Source organism: Ornithorhynchus anatinus, chromosome 17 (genome assembly GCF_004115215.2).
Source record: "Ornithorhynchus anatinus isolate Pmale09 chromosome 17, mOrnAna1.pri.v4, whole genome shotgun sequence".
NCBI classification, from domain to species: Eukaryota; Metazoa; Chordata; class Mammalia; order Monotremata; family Ornithorhynchidae; genus Ornithorhynchus; species Ornithorhynchus anatinus.
Window position 1 is genome coordinate 9,434,057 of NC_041744.1, and position 19,948 is coordinate 9,454,004.

Sequence of the window (19,948 nt, forward strand, 5' to 3'; positions counted from 1 at the left end):
GTGTCCCCCAAGGAAAGAGGTTTCCGCTGAGAACTTTGCTGCTAATTCTGTTGTGGTGAACTCTTCCAAGTGCTTAATTCAGTGCTCTGCACATAGTAAGTGCTCAATAAATATGATTAAGTACTAGTAGTATTTATGAAGTGCTTGCTATGTGCAGAGCACTGTACCGAGTGCTGGGAAAGAATGCAAAGGTGGGAGTAGATGGTCCTAAATTGAAGGGGAAGGAGGACTGAAGGACGGCACCTCCCCTCCGGCCTGGACCCAGACCTCTTGATTGAAGGGGAGACCCGACAAGGAGAGAGAAGCAATTCTTTTTAAAGCTCCCCCCACCCCCCCCTTGCCCACTTCCCCAGACACAATTTCAAATACTCTCTCCCTTTTAACCTCACTCTGGGCACAAGGGCACATCAAAGTGATCTGCTCAGCCCACTGTGATTCTCTGGGGAGGACGTAGGAGGTGCCCTGTTCTGTTTCAACTAGAAATGAGCTGGGATTGCACCATAGAAACTGTCTCTGTGCAGCAGGGATCAGCAGAGAATTGGCATGAGCTGGAATCTGTTTTCTTTGCCAGGCTCTTCATATGGCGAGGTCAGCGCTACTTGGTTCTTTACACCCAAAGAGGTGCCTAGAGAGGGTCGGGAACCGGCGCCGCATTTGCCCCTGGTTCCTCCAGGCAGGGGCAGGGTCTCGGACTGCCCCCACCCCATCTCCTTTGCCTCTGGGCACCGGCTGGGTTTGTGGAGCAGGATGACAAGGACGGACTCTTTTCAGGGAGAGAGGGAAGAAAGGCACCTCTGATATGTCAAATACATCAGTGCTGGGGGAAGGAAATCCTCCTTTCGCATCCTGCCTTTATCTCGGGCCGTGGTATATGCATCCTCACCCTCTCCAAGGCTTAGTCTCAGCAGATCGTGGGAAATCCACCGTCTTTTGCCCAGATTCGGGGTGGGAGGCCAAGCCTCCCCATGGGATGGCTATAACTCAGAGGAGGTGGGCCGAGACCTTTTCTTTCTAGGGGTAGAGGGGATCTGGAGGGTGGCACAGGGCTGACTTTTGGGCTTTTCTCGGGGCAGTGTTGCTGAGCCCCAAGAAACAGCCGAGGGGAATGGGTGTGGTGGGGAGGTAGAAAGGATTTTAAGCTGCTTGTCATCCCGTGACATTCTCAGACTCTGCGGGTGCAGAGAGAGCTACCAGGGCGGGAGGCAGAGCTGCTGGTGCCAACCTTCTCCAGGACTACAGGCATGGGGCCAGGCAGGCCTTGAATTCTGCCCTCTAACCCACTCACCCTGGGCAAGTGACCCTCCAATCGGGCCCAATAGGAAAGAATCACCAAGACCTGGGTTCTAATCTCAGCTCCACCGTGTGTATGCTGTTTGACCTTGGGCAAGTCACTTAACTTCTACATGCCTCAGTTACCTCATCTGGAAAATGGGGACTATTAGTGTGAGCCTCATGTGGGAGAGGGACTGTGTCTAACAGGATTAGCTTGTATTTACCCCAGTGCTTAGTACAGTGCCTGACAACAGGTAATAAGTGCTTAACAAATACCATTAAAAAAATTAAAAAATTAAAAATCACCAGTGCATTCTGTTTTCCCTAGCATGTGGTAGACTGCACCACCCTTAGTAAATGCCTTCAGTGATCTTTCTCCTATTCCTCAGCCTCATCCCCCTTCTCCTCTTCTTCTCCTCCTCTTCCTCCCCACTCCTCCTCCTGCTCCTCCTCCTCCTCCTCCTCCTCCTCATTCTCTTCCTCCTCTTCCTCCTAACCTTAGCAGAGGGAGGCCAGGAAAAGCTGGGTGAGGCCCTGCTCATTTATGTCACTGGCTTGGTACTGGAGGCCTCTTACTCCCTAGAAATGGAGGTCTCTTCCTGGGCCATCTTTCCAGAATATGCTCTTGATGAATCTTCTTCCTCCTTGGCCAGCTGGGAGGCAGGGAGGCCCACAGAGGCCGGGAAGGCTGAGGGAGAGGAGGTTGGTTGTGGCCCAGGAGATGTAAAATTGGTAGTCACATTCCTGGATGTTTGCAGGGAGTAGACCACTCAACTAGAGCTCCCTGGGTGGACTGTGGGCCTGGAGGCCAGAATTGAGCTCAACCCTTTGAATGTGCCTGGAAGGACTGCCAGTGGAATGTCGGGGGGAATTTCCATGGCGTGTGAAGGAGGGAGGAAAGCAGACAATAGGCAGAGGAGGCTGATCTGAGAAGCTGGGGTGGGAAAAGATGGGTCTGAGGGTCTGCCTGTCTCAAATCAGAGGTGGGGGACTCCTACCCCTGGCCCAGGAGAGACCCACTCTCATTCTCACTTTCTCCATGTGGGTAAAAATCGGCTATATCCCTCCCCAGGAAAGGTAGGAGCCTTCAAAGCCCACTGCTAGTGCTTCTGCATTCTCATGGTCATCTGGTCTCTGGGGCCCTTCCAAGGTCATTACAGTTATCCCCCTGCTTTCAGGCAGGACTGCGCCCCAGTCACCCACGGGAGATGGCTATCTAACTGCAGCGGAAAGATCTGTTGGAGAGGCTGGACCAAACACATCATCTTTCCCAGGAGTTTACTCCAGTCTGCTGTGGTCTGGCCCCAAGTTTGGGGCTGATGGCATGGACATGGCTTAGGAGGCTCTGAAGAGAATCAGGAGTTGGGGTTCCAGGCATCGGGGGAGAAGTTCCTCTGCCGACCCCTCTCCACCACGCTGTTGGCTTTTCCCCTTCTCCCAGATGCCAGGGTCTGGCTGTCCTCTTTCTCCTGATTTCCGTCCCTCCTTGATACCCCACAGCTCTTGGAAGATGGAACCCGGGAAACTGTGGGGGCTGACACCCCGAGCCCACGGGTGGTCCACAGCCCACTTACCTTGAAGTATGGGAAATGTTCCGTCATGAAATTATAGATCTCGCTGACAGGGAGGCTGCCCGTCTTGCTGTTTTTGAGAGCCATGAAAATGAGGATGCTGGAGGAGGGAACAATAATAATAATTAGTAATAATAATGGTGCTTTTGGAAAGCGCCTACTCTGTGCCAAACACTGTACTTAGCACAATCCAGTCGGACACAGTCCCTGTCCCTCGTGGGCCTCACAGTGTAAGTTGGAGGGAAAACAGGGGTAGGATCCCGATTTTACAGGTGAGAAAACCGAGGTCCAGAGAAGTCGAGTGACTCGTCCAAGGTCACAAGCAGGTGGGTGGCAGAGCGAGGATTAGAACCCAGGTCTTCTGCCTCCACCACCCAGCCTCGCGTTCGAGGGGCTGTTATTCTGGGAAGAATCGCACCCCCTCAGCCACGGCCCAGGCAGGCTGTACCATTGAGAATGCCCCAAACCTGGTGGAAGAGAGGACTATGGGTTGTCGTGGCACCAGGGAGCAGAAGACCTAGGTTTTCATCTTAATCCGGCCCCCAGTGTGCAGGGTGAAGCCTTGTTAGAATCACTTTCTCTCTCTCCCGGCCTCGTAGTTTTCTTCTGTACCAGAGAGGCTCCCCCGGGGACACAGGGAAAACCGCCGAAGCCATCTGTACCAAAGCCCTTTGTACCATCTGTACCAAAGCTTAAGGGTGCTATAGCTCGCCACAGAATCAACCGCTCCAAATCCCTGCTCTCAAATCCCTCCAGGCAGCGGTGCCCTCTGCCGCCACCTGGGGCGGAAGGGTGCCCGATACCCTGGCAGACAGGGCAGATACCCAGAAGATCTTAGGGGGACCGGCGCCAGGCAGGGGGCAGCCCTGCAGCCCGGGAGAAGCTTCCGGTCCTCCCCTCCAAGATGGGAGGCCACCCTGGGGGCCACCAGACCTCAGGATGACAGGCGGCTGTCTTTCTCCGCTGCCTCGGCTGGGGAAGAGGAAGAGCAGGTTGCCGGATCCCTCTCGGGGAGGGATCTGTCGGCAGTGACAACAGCTGTCCTCGGGGGCCGGAAAAGGTGCCCCCCCGGGGCACGGAGCTCATCACTATCCTGGGGACGAAGCAGCATCATTGGGTTGACCCAAATTCTGCTCCGGGCATCCCCTCCTCCCTCGTTGGGCACCTGAAAACGAGGCAGAGCCACTGGGTTGCTGGCTGGGGGTCACGGGCACAGAGGGGATGAGGGTCTGGCTGGAAATCAGAAGCTCTGGAGTTCTGGGCTGGGTTTGCCTCCAGAGCTTGGGCATTGGGTCCCACAGTCTCCCTCGGGCTGGACTTCGGGGTGAGAGGGTGCTTACCTGTAGGAGTAGATGGGCTTGGGGAACAGGGGCTGCTGGGAGTCCGGGCTGGCCTGGGGGGCTATCCTCTGGTAGGGGTAATGTGAGGAGGTGAGGTAGGTCACAGGGTAACTAGCACCTGGGGAATACTGGAGACAGAAAAGGAACCAGTGGAGAAGGGAGGAGGGAGCAGACAGGCAGTCAGTCAGTCAGTGATATTTATTGAGTGCTTACTGTGTGCAGAGCACTGTACTAAGCCCTTGGGAGAGAACGATATAACGATAAACAGACCCGTTCCCTGCCCACAACAAGCTTACGGCAAACGGAGAGTTACCAATCACTCGATCCACTGTACTGAGTGCTTAGTGTGTGCAGAGTTGTGTGTACCAAGCTCTTGGCAGAGTACAATATAAAAGAGTTGGAAGACATTTTCCCTGCCCCCAAGGAGCTCATGGGAAGAGGAGTGCTGGAGGGGTCTTGGTGAGTCTCTTTCCGGAAAAGACACGGGGCTGAAAGCCAGCAGGGTCATGAGGGGATGGAAGTGAGCGGGGGGCCGATCCACGAGGGAGGGGCAGGGTAGGTGAGCCCAACCGACACAGGGGTTGCCGGGTCGGTTCCCTTTTATTGGTTTCAGTGGTTCCCGGGGAGGGTAGGAGCCGGAGAGGGGCTGGCCAGGAAGGGCTGGGTGGATGGTGGTTTTACAGGTGCCAGAGCTGGTGTTTTATGGTGGGTGGGAGGCTCGTGAAGGTGCCGCCGTCTGCTGCTCTCTCAGGTCCCTCACAAGGTGCCTGGCCCGTGAGTCACCCCCTACCCCAGGCCCAATAAAGCCAAGGTGCCGCCATCTTGTTTGAGGAGGGGGGGGATCAAAGAAGAGTGGCAGGGAGCGGCCTTGAGGAATGGGTGGGGGTGGGGGGAAATCGACTCGACCCAGGAACCACCACCCTGGGCTGTCTTCTGCGGGCCGACTCAGGGTCTCCATCTTTCTGTCCTGCTATTCATTCATTCAGTCGTATTTATTGAGCGCTTACCGTGTGCAGAGCACTGTACTAAGCGGTTGGAAAGTACAATAAGAGAGACGATCCCTACCCAACAATGGCTCATAGTTTAGAAGGGGAGCTCCTTCTAGACGGCCTGCTAGATGGTAAGCTCCTAGAGGGCAGGGACCGTGGCCACCAGCTCTGTTGTATTATGCTCTCCCAAGCACTCAGTACAGCGCTCTGTATACAGCAAGCACGCAATAAATACCACTTATTGATGCCTCTTTTTTTCTCCCTCTTTCCTTCTCCCTCTCTTGCCCCCATCCCAACCCCGCTCCCAAACCTCCCACCAGCCCCTCTTGGACATATCTGTGTGGTCCCCGGCAGCGGGACCCCAGGGCTGCCAGGCTCCCAGGTAGCTCGACCATGTGGCGGCCTCCGCCGGGCCGCCCCAAAAATGGGCAAACCCCAAAAAGCGGTAGGAAAACCAGCTCCACAGGCAGGGCTGGCTTGTCCCGGTGCCAGCCTGCAGGTGGATGGAGATGGGCTCTCAGCACACTTCACTTGCTGGGTCTTGTTTTAGCTGCTGTGCTGTGGGTATTTTTTATATCCAGTCGGTGCCAACATGTGGTAATCACCTGGCATCCCAGCTTCAGGGGAGGGGAGGGCTGAGGGAAGAGAGGTGACTGGATAAAGGGGCAGACGGGCTTGGTGTTTGGGGTGGGGGATGCTCGGGCCCCTGCAGCCCGGGGCAGCCCAGAGCCACCCTCGGAGGGGCGCTGGACTTTTGGGGAGCTGTGTCTGGGGCGGGCAGAGGGAAGACCGCCTGCCTGATGTCAGCGGCTTTTAGAACAGACAGGCCTCTACTTTTCCCCACCCTCCACCCCCTCGTTGCTCGAGTGCAACCCATTTTTTGCTCCCACTTCAATCCACCCTCGGTCTGCCCCACCCAGTGCCAACACAAAGAGGCAGTGGCCGGTGGCTGCTGCGCCCCCCCCCCCCCCCGGAGTGCAATCCAGGGTCAGCAACTTTCAGACAGAATGGAAGCAGGCAGGATGTGTTTCCCCACAAAGCTGGGAAGGATGGGAAGGGGGCCTGTGCCTCAGGAGGAGCGAGCCCCTGGTTCTCCCCACTTCAGAGCCCCGAAGGAAAGGCTCTCTGGCCCCGGGAGAATATGCTGGTGACCGAATCTCTCGGTTCCACACCTACCTGGTGATGGAAAGGTGGGGAGGGGCAATACATCTGCTGGACGGAGGGCTGGTAGCAGTACAGCCCGGGGGGCCCCTCCAGGGGGGCTGCTGGTTTGAGTTTGACCTCTGACCCATGCTGGAAGAGATCACAGAGAAATACTGTAAGCGCCCACATCTTGGCCTCCCCTATCCCAACGCCCCCAGGATCAAATTCAATCCCAATTCAAAATTGGGATTCAAAAGAGTCTTCTTTGGGGGGTGACTCCTGCCCCAAGACCTCCTCTGTGGAGATCGCTCTGTCTCTGGCTATCCTGCCTCATCCCTACTTCCCTCCTAATCAATCAATCAACCCATCTCCAGTCCCCACCCAAGATGTTGAGATTTCCGGGGGGGGCTCCTCCCCACCTGGTTGAGAGATGTCCGGGGAGAACTTTTCGGGTGCCTCAGAAGCCCAGAGAGGCCAAGCCACTCACATGAGGTCTCACAGGTGCAGAAGTGAGGTCAGAGAGCTCATCCCGATCTTACCGATCCAGATCGGCCCTACCTCCAACTGGCTCCACCCAGCCTTGGAGCTGGGCTCTAGAGGTTCCCAAAGACCAGCTCTGGCCCTGGGGTGCAACTGAGGTTCCTTGGTCTCGCCCTCCCTCTCGGCCCCACCCGGCTCCCACCCCCATCTTCCAGGTCAGCATCGAGAGGAAGAAGAGGGTGAGGGTGAGTGCCAGGGACAGCGGAGCCTTCATTCCCTGCATCTTGGTGGGGGCGAACCCCTCCCCCGCCTCTCGCATGCAACAACATGGCATAGTGGATAGAGCACGGGCCTGAGAGTCAGAAGGTTATAGGTTCTAATCCTGGCTCTGCCACTTGTCTGCTGTATGATCTTGGGCAAGTCACTTATAACTAATCTGTACCTCAGTTACCTTATCTGTAAAATGGGGATTGAGACTGTGAGCCCTATGTGGGACAGGGACTGTGTCCAACCCAATTTGCTTGTAATCACTCCAGCGCTTAGTACAGTGCCTGGCACATAGTAAGTGCTTAACAAATGCCACAGTCATTATTATAATTATTAACACCCATTCCCCCACCCCAGTGCAGCTGGGTCGGAGGGGCTGTGAGGGTTTCTCTGGATGACCATCACCCTCACTGCCACCTGCTTCCCAGGTCTGCCTCCCTGCTGGGCATCCTTCACCTTTTAACTCTGGGCTCTGCCCTGCAGGAGGAAACTAGACAGGAGTTCCTGAGGGGAAGCAGGACAGGGAGGGGCTTGCCCTCTGCCCTTCCGCTCCCGTCAGGGAGGGTCTCGTTGGGGGCTTTGAGCCTGGGTAGAAGGAGCGAAAACCCCAGAGTTCAGAGAGGAGGGACAGGGCTACTTAAGAAACCCCATATGCCACGTCAGCCGGGCAGCTCAGCTTCGGGAAACCTCGTTAGGAGCCACGAGCCACTTTGAAAAACCACATCAAGTGGACGGACGGGTTGGTCAAGCGTCCAACCTGCTCCGGGCGCCACGGACGGGCCCGGGGGGGGGAGCCCGGAACTCCTGCAGAGACCTGGGCAACTGACAGGGCCCACACCCACAACCCAGAATGAACTCTGAGTACCGGAGGCAAATAGCTCAGTGACTGCCTGGAGTCACAGCCCAGCTAGGAGGCCTGTGGTCCCCCAGAGAGATCCCCCACTGGGGAGCAGTTTGGAGGCTGAGGAGATGGGGAGCCTAACCTTTGACCCTGGATCACTGAGGGATAGAGACCAGGGACTGATTCAGCTCTCTCTGCCTGCTCTCTTACCTCGACAAGGAGAAGGTTACATTAATGCTGACCTCTCTCCTGGGGGTGTTGTGAGGGTTAACTGATCAAGAGATTGCTCTAATAATGTTGTGTTCTGCTGTGATAATCTCGGGCTAAACACACCCTAGCAGGCAAGTAACTGAACCCAGGGGTGGAGGGGAGGGCCTTGCCGGCCCAGAGAGATGGCTCCAAAGCGTCAGGCTGAGCGGAGGACCTCAATCAGGTCAGCACCGCAACAGCGGACTCCTTTTTTACGGTGTTTGTTAAGCTCTTACTATGTGCCAGCCACTGTACTAAGCGCTGGGGTAATTACAAGCTAATCAAGTTGGACACAGTCCACGTCCCACTTGGGGCTCAGAGTCGTAAGCCTTATTTTACAGATGAGGGAACTGAGGCACAGAAAAGTGAAGTTACTTGCCCAAGATCGCACAGCAGGCAAGTGGTGGAGCTGGGATTAGAACCCAGATGCCGGCTCTTTCCCCAGCCCACTCCTTGCCTCGCCTCTTTCCCCGTTGACCACCCCAAGTGGCGAGGGTAGCTGACCCTCGCTCCCTGAGGGATGAAAAACCTTGGCCAGGAGAGTGGGGACGACGGTCGGTTCGGTTTGTGTGAGAGGGACCCCTGGAAGAACATCTGCAGGCTGGCAAACCCCAGGGCCAATGGCCAGGCTCTTTGAACAGAGGGTCCCTGAGGCGTGGGGAAGAGCGACCCCCATATTTTACTCTCAATGATGCCTCAAATTCTAAGTTCCCCAGAGTTGTGGGGATCCCCCAGGGATGGTCCCCAGGGCGGGATCAATGTGGAAGGAAACTGTACTGAGTTGTAGGGTAAACTGAAGACAAGATTCCCTGCCCCTCATTAAAAATAATAATAATAATAATGGTATTTGTTAAGCACTTACTCTGTGCCAGGCACTATACTAAGTGCTGGGGTGAATACAAGTAAATCGGGTTGGACACGGTCCCTGCTCCACGTGGGGTTCATGGTCTCTATCCCCATTTTACAGATGAGGAAACTGAGGCACAGAGAAGTAAAGTGACTTGCCCCAAGGTCACGTAGCATTCAAGTGGTGGAGCCGAGATTAGAACCCGTGATCTTCTGACTCCCAAGCCTGTGCTCTATCCACTACACTATGCTGCTTCTCCCACCCTTATTCATCTCTCCCAAGAGGAGACCCTGAAAAAGGCATCCCAAGTATAAGACGCCTCTAGAACGTAAGTTTCTTGTGGGCGGGGAACGTATCTACCAACTCAGTGATACTGTACTCTCCCAAACTCTTAGTACAATGTACGGTGCACAGGGTAAGCACTCAGTGATTGATTAGAAGGTCCCAAGTAGGACCTCCCTGGCATCTAATAGGCCCCTGCGTTCAAATCGATTAGCTAGCCAATCAGTGGTATTTATTGAGGGTTGATTTAATTAATGGCTTTGGAGAAGACACAGTTTAAGAATGGAATTACAGTACAGAGAAGTGGTTCTGCTCCTCAGCTCCACCTTCCCCCTTCTTCTCCCCCGGCTCCTGTAGTGTCGGTGTGGCCACATTCATTCAATCGTATTTATTGAGCGCTTACTCTGTTCAGAGCACTGTTCTAAAGGAGTACAGTACAACAATGAAAAGACACATTGCCTGTCCACAACGAGCTTACAGTCTAGAGGTGGGGAGACAGACAACTGATTCATTCCAGGCCAAGCCCCAGATACAGCGTTCAAGCGCTTAGTACAGTGCTCTGCCCACAGAAAGCGCTCAGTGAGTACCATTGGTCGATTGATCAAGGGAGAGTCTTGCTCGGGAGGCTGTAGAGTCTCCTTCTTGGGAGTCTTTAAGCTCAGGATGGAGTCTCTGTGCAGTTCCAGAGGTAAGATGGGAGAGTTGGGTGGAATTTTGGAGGTGGGGGTGGTCATCTGGTCCAGTCCTCTGCCTACAGGCATTTAGGACCGTTGAAGGGATGGTCTCACACGGAGGCAGGAGAAGTTCCCAGGACATAGGGACGCACACATACACGGACACGGATAGGGACACACAGCCCTGGGCCCACTGGGGAAGAGAAAAACTGACGGTTATGTCCGCCGGGCCCCTTGGGGACGGGGCAGGCGTCACTCACCATGATCTGGGGTCCGTGTTCCTGGCCGGGGTAGTGGAGGCCGTTGCACCACGAGGCCTCGGAGGAGAAGCCGGGGACGAAGGAGTCCGTGTCCCCGGGGTTGGCCAGCTCTTCGAAGCCTTCCACCCCCGCTGGGCTCTTGAAAGCGCGGCCATCCAGGGTGAGGGCCTGGTGGGGCTCCGGGAAGACCTCCTCGGGGAACTGTCGCTTGTAGGGGTGGAAGGGGGTCCTGCCAGCCTTGAGGAAACGGTTGGGGCTCCCCGCCGGGCCGTCCTCATAGCTGAAGCTTTGGAACTTCTCCGTCGGGGAGAGGTGGAATGGGGCCTTGCTGTTGGGGAGTCCGGGCCCGGGGGCGAAGCGATTCTGAAGAGGGTCCTGGTGCGGGGAGGATGGGCTGGGGCTGTGAGAGGAGTCAGACAGCTCCCTCTCCGTCCTGCTGTCCGCGCTGTAGGGAGGGCAGCCGAAGCCGGGGTTCTCCTAGAAGGCACAGGGCAGAGAGACCATTGACCGGGCACGCCGGGCGCCGGCCGGGAGAGATGGTTGTAGGGCCATCCTCTGTGGGATTCGGGGAAAACGTCATCCTCTGTGCAAGATCAGATAGACGGCTCGGTCCCGGCCCTCCGCTAGCTTATAATCTAAAAGACCTAATGATAATGATAGGAGTAATAAGGATCTTTGTGGTATTTATTAAGTGCTTTTACCATATGCCAAGCACTGTGCCAAATGCAGGGTAATAGTAGTAGCATTTGTTAAGCACTTACTATGTACCGAACACTGTACTAAGCCCTGGGGTATATACAAGACAATCAGGTTGGGCACAGTCCCCGTCCCACTCAAAGCTCACAGCCTAAGTGGTCCAATGGATGGAGCACAGGTCTGGGAGTCAGAAGGTCCTGGGTTCTAGTCAGGGCTCCACTACTTGTCTGCTGTGTGAACTCAGGCAAGTCATTTAGTTTCTCTGGGCCGTGGTTACCTCATCTGTAGAATGGGGATTAAGACTGCGAGCCCCATGTGGGACATTGATTGTGTCCAAACAGATTAGCTTGTATCTACGATAGCACTTAGAACAGTACCAAGCACTTAACAAATACCACAATTACTTATTATTAACAGGGTAGATGCAATATGAACCTTTCCTGAGATAGGAGGGATCAAAACCATATTCTAAAGTTGAATTCACCCCAACTATCCCTTCTTATTGTTTGACCTACCTTGCCGTTAGGTGCAATCTGCTCACCATCCCTACACCCAAACCCTGAGACTCCCCCAGTTGCCATGGTGCACTTTTTCCCACCTTACCCACTCAGGATTGCGGGCATTAGAAACTCCAGTCCCTTGGACTCTCTCTGTGCCATTTCTTTCACTCGACCTTGGTCCAAGTGTCTTCCTTCCCTCTTCTCTAGCTCAAATAAAAATCCCACCACCTGCGTGAAGCCTTCTCATCTTCCCCACATTCTCTGGGCTTTCCAATCACCTCAGTTCCTCTTGGTCCTGATGCCAGTCTCTGCACCAGCGGGGTCTGCCGTCTGCTCCTACGTATCTTTGAGGAGAATCGATTTCTATCATGGTTTTCTCTCTCTCTTACTTTGCATCTCTACTTTCGTTCAGGGGCCGTATCTGCCCTAGTAATAATGATGATTGTAATATTTGTAGTATCATTAGTAATTGGGGGATTTGTTGAGTGTTTACCATGAGCCAATACAAACAGGTCAGTTACAGCCTCAGCCCCACATGAGACTCGCAATCTCAGGGGGAAGGAGAACAGGTGTTGAATCCCTGTTTTACAGATGTTCTGCCTTTCTGATTAGAATGGAATTGTCCCAGGGCCGAGTCCTGTCTTCCTCTTCCTTTGCGGCTCTATACAGCTCCGGACCTAGTGTACCTAATATCCTCAGTAACCACTGATTGACTCTGTTCAATCAAATCCCCAGGCCTCCTTTAGGGGAGGCAGGGTGGCCTGTGGGAAGGACATGGGATTGGAAGTGAGGAGGCCCAAGTTCTAGTCTTGCCTCCAGCACTTGCCTTCTGTGTCACCTTGGGCAAGTCCCTTTTAACTTCTCAATTTCCTCATCTGGAAAATGGGGTTAAAATACCCGCTCTGCCTCCTCCTTAGACTGCGAGCCCCATACAGAATGGGGACTGGGTCTAATCTGATTGTATCTAACTCAGCGCTCAGCACGGCTCTTGGCATCTTGTAAGTGCAGAAAGGAAGCAACGTGGCCTAGTGGAAATCCCAGCTCTGCCACTGGTCTGCTGTGTGACCTTGGGCAAGTCACTTAACTTCTCTGGGCCTCAGTTACCTCATCTGTAAAATGGGGATTAAGACTGAGCCCTCTGAGGCACAGGGACTACGTCCAACCTGATTATCTTGAATCTATCCCAGAGCTTAGTACGGTGCCTTGCACACAGTAAGAGCTTAACAAATACCACAGTTATTATTATTATCAATAATAATAATGATAAATCTACCCTCAACATCATCTTTATTATTATTTTGTGAGAGAGAGAGAGCTGAGCGGTGGGATACAAGGGCTGACTGGTCCAAGGGGACACTGGGGGTCTCAGTACTCACGCTCTGGTGAGTGGGTGAGCCGGTGTCCCCAGGCGCCTGCATCGGGCCGTCCGGCGAAGCACACTCCAGGGCCTCCGAGGACGAGAAAGCAGTGTCCGATGGCGTTGGGAGCACAGAAACCATCACCCAGTCCTGGCTGCGGAGAAAGTCGGCTGCAATGAGACCCAGATGCCACCCGTGACCATCGGCGAACCCATGGCCACCTCCCTCTCTGATGCCCGGCCTAGACGGTAATGATCCGGCATAAGCCGGCCCCATGCCCTCACCCATGGCAGAGCAGCCCGGTGGCCCAGATCCTTCTAGGCCAGGGAACTACTCACACCTCATTGCCCCCCAAGCCCCCACTGTCAAAGGGAAACTCATTTGCAAAGGATGTCAATCACTTATCTGGTGATATCAGCTTGCCGCGTAGCCAACTGCAGAAGAGGATTTGGACAAGAGGAGGGGGCTAGCAATGTGGGGAAGAAGTCCCAGGGCCACTGTAGAGGGCCTCGGAGCAGAGAGCTACCACGCGGCCGGGGGCCCACTAGCTGGACACTCATTCTCCCCAAGACGGGTCTGCCTTCAGCAGGACGAACTAGCTAGGAAGATTCTTGGGGCTGGGAAGGGTGGCTGGCCCTGAGTTAAGCAGGAATAAGTTCTAGAGTCCAAGAAAGATTGTGGTTTCTGGCTTAAGATCTGCTGCTCAAATGCTGATACTGCTAAAATCATTTAATAAGTAATCAATCAATCAATGGTATTTATTGAGCGCTTACTGAGTGCAGAGCACTGCACTCAGCGCTTGGGAGAGTACAATATAACAGAGTCGGGAGACACGGTCCTTGCCCACATCTAGACCGCAAGTTTCTGTGGGTAGGGCTAATTCTGTTGTACCGTACTCTCCTAAGCGCTTAGTACAGTGTTCTGTACAGAGTAAGCGCTCAATAAATACTATTCATTGATTGATTGAGTTTACAGTGTAGAGGGGAAAGATTCCTGTAAAGTGTAAGCTCCTTCAGGGCGGGGACAACTACAAACTCTGTTACCTTATACTCTCCCAAATGCTTAGTTCAGTGCTCTGTTCCTAGTAAGCGCTCAACAAATATCACTGATTGATTCCAAGTCCCCGGTCTCCATAATCAGAGGTGTCTGGGTAAGCCGTGTGTGTGGAATGCGTAGACCTAGTGTCCCTGCCTCAGTTGTAAATTAAGGAGGGCCAAGCTGAAGCCCATAACTCAGGCCTCTTCCAGGGCTACTGGAAAGTACTATCTGTCACAGGCACGTCCTCATAGGCCTCCCCACTGTCATCGGCAGCAGCATTAGCGAGCGTCTGCTGCGTGCAGTGCGGCTCACGGTTCCGAGGCCTTGGGGCACGTGTAGAAGGAGGGTAAGAGGCAATCCCTGCCTTCAAGGAGCTTACAGTCTAATAGGTAGGTCTAGGTTGATGAATATATAGTTTGGTAAAATGGGTGAGATTAGATATAAATAACAAACCTCCGGGGATAAATTATTGCACAACTAGGCCACCCCCTTGCCTACAGGTTGGCTGGCCCTCAAATTACCCCAGGCAGTGGATGCTTGCCCTTTCCAAAATCATCACCAGAGAAGTCATTCATTCATTCGATTGTATTCAATGAGCCCTTATCGTGTGCAGAGCACTGTACTAAGTGCTTGGGAGAGTAAAATAGACAATAAGCAGACACATTTCCTGCCTACAATGAGCTGACAATCTAGGAGGTGGAGGCGGACATTAATGTAAATAAATTACAGATATGTACGTAAGTGCGGTTGGGATGGGATGGGGGAAGAACAAAGGGAGAAATTCAGGGTGATGCAAACGGGAGTGGGAGAAGTAGAAAGGGGGGCTTAGTCAGGGAAGGCCTCTTGGAGGAGATTGCCTTCAATAAGGCTTTGAAGCGGGGGAGAGTAATTGTCCGTCGGATTTGAGGAGGGAGGGCGTTCCAGGCCAGAGGCAGGAAGTGGGCCAGGGGTCGGCGGCGAGATAGAGGAGATCGAGGCACAGTGAGAAAGTTGGCATGAGAGGAGCGAAGTGGTAGTGGGAGAGCAGCGAGGTGCGGTAGGAGGGGACAAGGTGATCGAGTGCTTTAAAGCCAATAGCTAGGAGTTTTTATTTGATGTGGAGGCGGATGGGCAACCATTGGAGTTGTTCGAGGAGTGGAGAGACATGCCCCCGACCCCCACTTCCCCAGGACAAGGTTGACAGGTGTGACCCAAACCCAGAGATGAGATCAAAGCTCTCTAAGGCCTTGGCTTCACCTCATTCCCCTGACTGTCTCATCCCGCCAGGTCACGAGCCACTCACGTAACACTGCCGAAAAGTGTGAATTAAACCTGGGTCGCTGAGGTCGGTTTAACTTCCTTTCCGGTGGTCTGGTATTGGTGCTATTTCACACGTTTCCATGTGGCTTTGAGGTGGCAAAATGGACTGACTAGAGTCTCCCTTCTCTCTCCTACTCTTAGACTCTCCTGCCATGAGTGAAATCTCAGGAATGAGAGCCCAAGCAGAGAAATCGATGATAGTTCCAAAGGCTCGGGTGGAACCACTCGTTCTCTCTCGGCCTTGCCGGTCGTGCTTCTGTTGTAGCGCTGAGGGCAACGATCCAGTGGGCGGGCAGAAGCACAACGCTTTGTGCAGTGTCCGTGCGGTCTCCGCCACGCTAGCCAGATCCAAACAAATCAGGGACTAGAAGCCGGGTCTCCTGATCCTCAGAGCAGCCCTGGTTTTAAGGGACACAGGTAGGGCTAGGATACAGATGCTAATGAGTTGGGGGGAACAGGTAGCTGGCATTGCTTGGGTGATTCCCCAGAGGGAGACTATGCCCCTGGTCAAAGACAATGGGGGTCAGGTGCACCATCTGGTGAAGAGACAGAGAGAGAGAAAGAGACCTCCTGGCAGTAAGGTCTAGGGAAGAAGGCCCAGGACTCGTGTTCGAATCCTAGTTCTGCCCCTAGCCAAATGTGTCACGTTATTCAATAGTATTTATTGAGCGCTTACTATGTGCAGAGCACTGTACTAAGCGCTTGGGATGAACAAGTTGGCAACAGATAGAGACAGTCCCTGCCGTTTGACGGGCTTACAGTCTAATCAGGGGAGATGGACAGACAAGAACAATGGCAATAAATAGAGTCAAGATAAATAGAGTCAAGGGTTATGTAAGTCACTCCACTTCTCTCTGGGCCTCAGTTACCTCATCTATGAAATAAGGATTAAATCCTCCTCCGTCCTTCCAGGTGGGACAGGGATTGTATCCAATCTGACTGTATCTACCCCACTGCTCAGTAAATCCACGGAACATAATGTGTTCAACAAGAACCATTTGAAAAAAAACCGCAAATAAAAAACCAGTTCTCCCTCCCTCTCAGACCAGTAGTCTCATGTGGGACAAGGATGGTTTCTGATCTGATTGTACTGAATGTACCACAACACTTAGTTCAGTGTTTAGGACATACCATAATCATTATGATCCCACCCAGTCCCCCCTTGGGGGACAGTTCTTTGGGGATGGAAATGCTCTCTGTGGGAGTTTGGAACAGGCTCTGTTTCACTATTTGATACTGGACACTGGTGTTTTTTTTATGGTATTTGTTAAGTGCTTACTATGTGCCAGGCACTGTACTAAGCCCTTGGGTAGATGCAAGCTAATATGGTTGCACACAGTCCCTGTCCCACATGGGGCTCCCAGTCTTAATTCCTATTTTACCGATGAGGTAATTGAGGCCCAGAGGAAGTGAAATGACTTGCTCAAGGTCACATAGCAGACAAGTGGCGGATCTGGGATTAGAACCCAGGTCTTTCTGACGCCCAGGTCTGTGCTCTATCCACTATGCTACGCTGTTTCAGTAGTGGCCAAAGTGCCTTTCCCTACAGCATATCTTTAGATCCTATTGCTTCCTCTACCTGTAATTTATTCCAATGTCCGTTTCCCCAGCTTGGCTGTAAACTCCTTAAGGGACGGGACCATGTCTACCAACTCTACTGTACTCGCCCAAACACTCAGTTGAGTGCTCTACACGGAATAGATGCTTATTAAATATAACTGAATGACAGTTGATGGATAGTAAAGGAATTTATTGAGCTTCGAGTGGATACAATGCACTTAACTAAGAGCTTGGGAAGGTACCTAAATAAACGAGTACATAAAGAAATATGAAAGTGTTAGAGGTGCCTGATGGTTTGGGGTTTAAGGTCCCCCGTACCACAGAAAGAGGTAATGTTTGACTCGTGACTTTGGGCACTTCTGTTCCCTAGACTAATGTCCTCAATCTCATTGCCAAGGGAGCTGGACCGGAGTTCTTTGGCTCTGGGGAGGTCATTTCCTGAAGATGCCAAGTGGCAGAGGTCACCCAGGGGTCCAGAAGGACAGGAACTCCATCTTGGACTCTCCCTCCCCCCCATTCCGGGGCAAAGAAAGTGAGGCCCTGAGGAGTCGACAAGCTCAGGAGAAATCTGGACCCGGGGCCCTGTAGGACTAATCTCCTCAAGGTTCAGGGCTAGGCCTCCTACTGATGATAATGTCCCTCCTTCACAGTGCCAAGTACAGCGCTCTGCACAAAGTGGATGTGCTCAGTCAGTATTGCTGGCTGCCTGTTGACTGCCTGAATGACGGTGGTGTAGTTTCCCAGAGATAATGAACCCACCTGCTATTTTCCTATCGCCTGGAAGCCCGGGCTCCCAGGAACTCTTAGATCCTGTGGGTTGGGACCCGGTGGGGAGGGGCCAAGTCAGACCTGGGGCTGAAGGTCCTCTCCTGCTAGAGGTCTCCTCCCTGGACAGAGCCAGAAGTGTGTGCTGGTGGTCTTGGGGAAAAAGACTAGTGGCTTTCCCAGGTCCACTCCCCACTCCCCACATACACTCCCACACTCCCACACTCACACACACAACCCACTAGTCTTGCCAAGGCACCTGTCAGTGGCCCCAGCTGGAGAAAGAGGGAGAGAGGAGGTGCTGTCGGAATGGCTGACGTAGGGGGAGGTCACTGGGCTAGACAGAGCTACACCTTTGGCCCCTGCTCTCAGGTCAGCCTTCCGGGATGAAGAGGAGAGGCCGGGAAGCACCTGGGCCAGGAGCCTGAGGCCTGGTGAGTGGCCATGTCGGAAAGTGAGTCGTGAGGAGCAGGAGGGGCCGAGGGGATGGTGGTGGGGGAGGGACTATGGAGAGAGAGCCAAGGCCCCCTCCCCAGCTCCGCTTCGGGGGTCCCATCTCCAAATCCCAGCGGGCCGCCGCGGGGATAAATGTAGCGTGACCGTCTCGGGGATCCGGAGGGAAGGGCGGCGAGCGAGGAGGCGGTAACCGGACCCCCGAGCGTGGGGCCGGAGCGGCCGCTCTATTAGCTCCGCATGACTGCCGGCCCTGGCCCCCCGCCACACGGGAACAATCCCGGTCTGTGCCTCTTCCCGGGGCGGGGAGCCCGGCCCCCACCTCACCTCAGCGGAGCTCGGCCCAGGGCCCCGGACGCTGGCTGGCCGGGGGGAGGGAACCCGCTGGGGTGGAGGGGGCGGCGGGGGGCCTCATCCACCCTCCGGGGAGCCTGAGGGCGGGCCATGGGAGGGAGCGACAGCTGGGACTTGGGGCTGCTTCAGCGATCCTCCCCACCGTGACCCCGCAAGGAGCCGCTGGTCCTAGGCTGACCAGCTTAGGCTCCTGCTCACTCCATCAGGCCCCTGTATTAGCCCCCATCCCTCCGGCCCTTTCCCCCTTTCCCAACTCTTTCAATCCCAAATCATCCTTCCCCCTGACCTGTGAATCACTTTGGTGCCCACTTCCCCAACTAGACTGTAAACTCTTTGAGGGCAGGAATGGGCAGGGAACGTCTCCATTAATTGTGCTGTAGTGTACTCTCTCAAGTGCTTAGTACAGCGCTCTGCGCATAGTAAGCACTCAATAAGTACCACTGATTGACTGAGCCTATCTTCTAACCCTGTGGTATTCTCCCAGATATTTATACTGTGCTCTGCACTTCATAAATGCTCAGTAAATTCTATCCATTGCTTGATTTCCCCTGAGAGTCTTTTTAGTTAGCTTCTACCAGAACAGGAACTCTCTCACCAAGTGCCTCTCACTCCCAGGCCCCCAGGGTGGCGCAAGCACTTCTGGGGAGCCTTAGCCAAACCAGGAGGGAAGCCATTCCCCACCCACAAACTGCCAGAGACCCCTGTCTGTCCCGGGTGTGAGGCTCAGAGGAGAGAAAGGAGACCAGGGCACAGAGTAAGGGCCTGGGAGTCAAGGAACTGGCTTCAATCCTGGTTCTGCCACTTGTCTGTTGGGTGAACTTGGACAAGTTACTTCACTTCTCTGGGCCTCAGTTACCTCATCTGTAAAATTGGGATTAACACTGTGAGCCCTATGTGGGAGAGGAACTGTATCCAACTCAGTTATCATGTATCTACCCCAGTGCTTAGTACAGCGCCTGATACATAGTAGGTGCTTAACAAATACCACAATTATTATTATTATCATTAATAATATTACTATTCTCTGGATCCCCGGCCCCCAGTCCTTCCCGTCCCCCATGGCACTGTCCATCCCAGGGAGCAGTAGAAGTGGGCAGGTGGCAGGAGAGACAGCAGAGGACTGGGCCCTGGGCATAGCCCAGCCTTCCCTGGGTCTTGCAGTCTCTGCTGTCTCTTGCTCTCGCTGGTGGGGAGACACCATCCATGGCCTTAGTTTAGTGATCCGCTCAAGGTTGACACTCAATAGATACTCAACCGACTGACTGTGATGGATACTTGGCTCCTCCATGTCCTTCTCCCAGAAGCCCCTTTATCCCTTCTGCTGAAGAGCTTGGTTCCCCCCTCACTTCCCTGCTCCCCCGGGTTCAGGGTCCCCATCTTGGTCATCATACAAGCCAGCCTCCACCCCAAGGTCCTATAATCTGGCAGGCACGTCTCCCAGCTCCAGTGCCCCATGCCTTTGGGAGAATCACAGGGAGGGGAGAGACCAAGCATGAGTTTTGGGGGCTCTTCTCTCCCTAACCCTTTGGGCTCGAAGCTGGCTGTGAGGAATTAGTTTGACACTGATGAGAACTGGGATGTATATAAGGAGCAGCAGGAAATAAGCAGCATGGTACTTTGGTGTGAGTCCTGTCTGTCCCATGAATTATAGCATACAATGCAGAGTGCAGAACATACCCCAGAGAAGAGGGACCCATGGCATAGAGGACA

The 19,948-nt window shown here is 53.9% G+C and overlaps 1 protein-coding gene across 1 annotated transcript in view; it reads right to left on the reverse strand.

Moving 5' to 3' along the window:
* The window catches only part of FOXN1 (forkhead box N1), a 45,791-nt gene that overhangs the window by 7,202 nt on the left and 18,641 nt on the right, over nucleotides 1-19,948 (reverse strand). The window contains exons 5-9 of the mRNA XM_039914537.1: nucleotides 12,788-12,923; nucleotides 10,216-10,692; nucleotides 6,349-6,465; nucleotides 4,184-4,311; nucleotides 2,847-2,943 (exon numbers count right to left, since the gene is read on the reverse strand). Coding sequence (XP_039770471.1) covers nucleotides 2,847-2,943; nucleotides 4,184-4,311; nucleotides 6,349-6,465; nucleotides 10,216-10,692; nucleotides 12,788-12,923 — 955 coding nt within the window. The remainder of the gene's footprint in view (nucleotides 1-2,846; nucleotides 2,944-4,183; nucleotides 4,312-6,348; nucleotides 6,466-10,215; nucleotides 10,693-12,787; nucleotides 12,924-19,948) is intronic.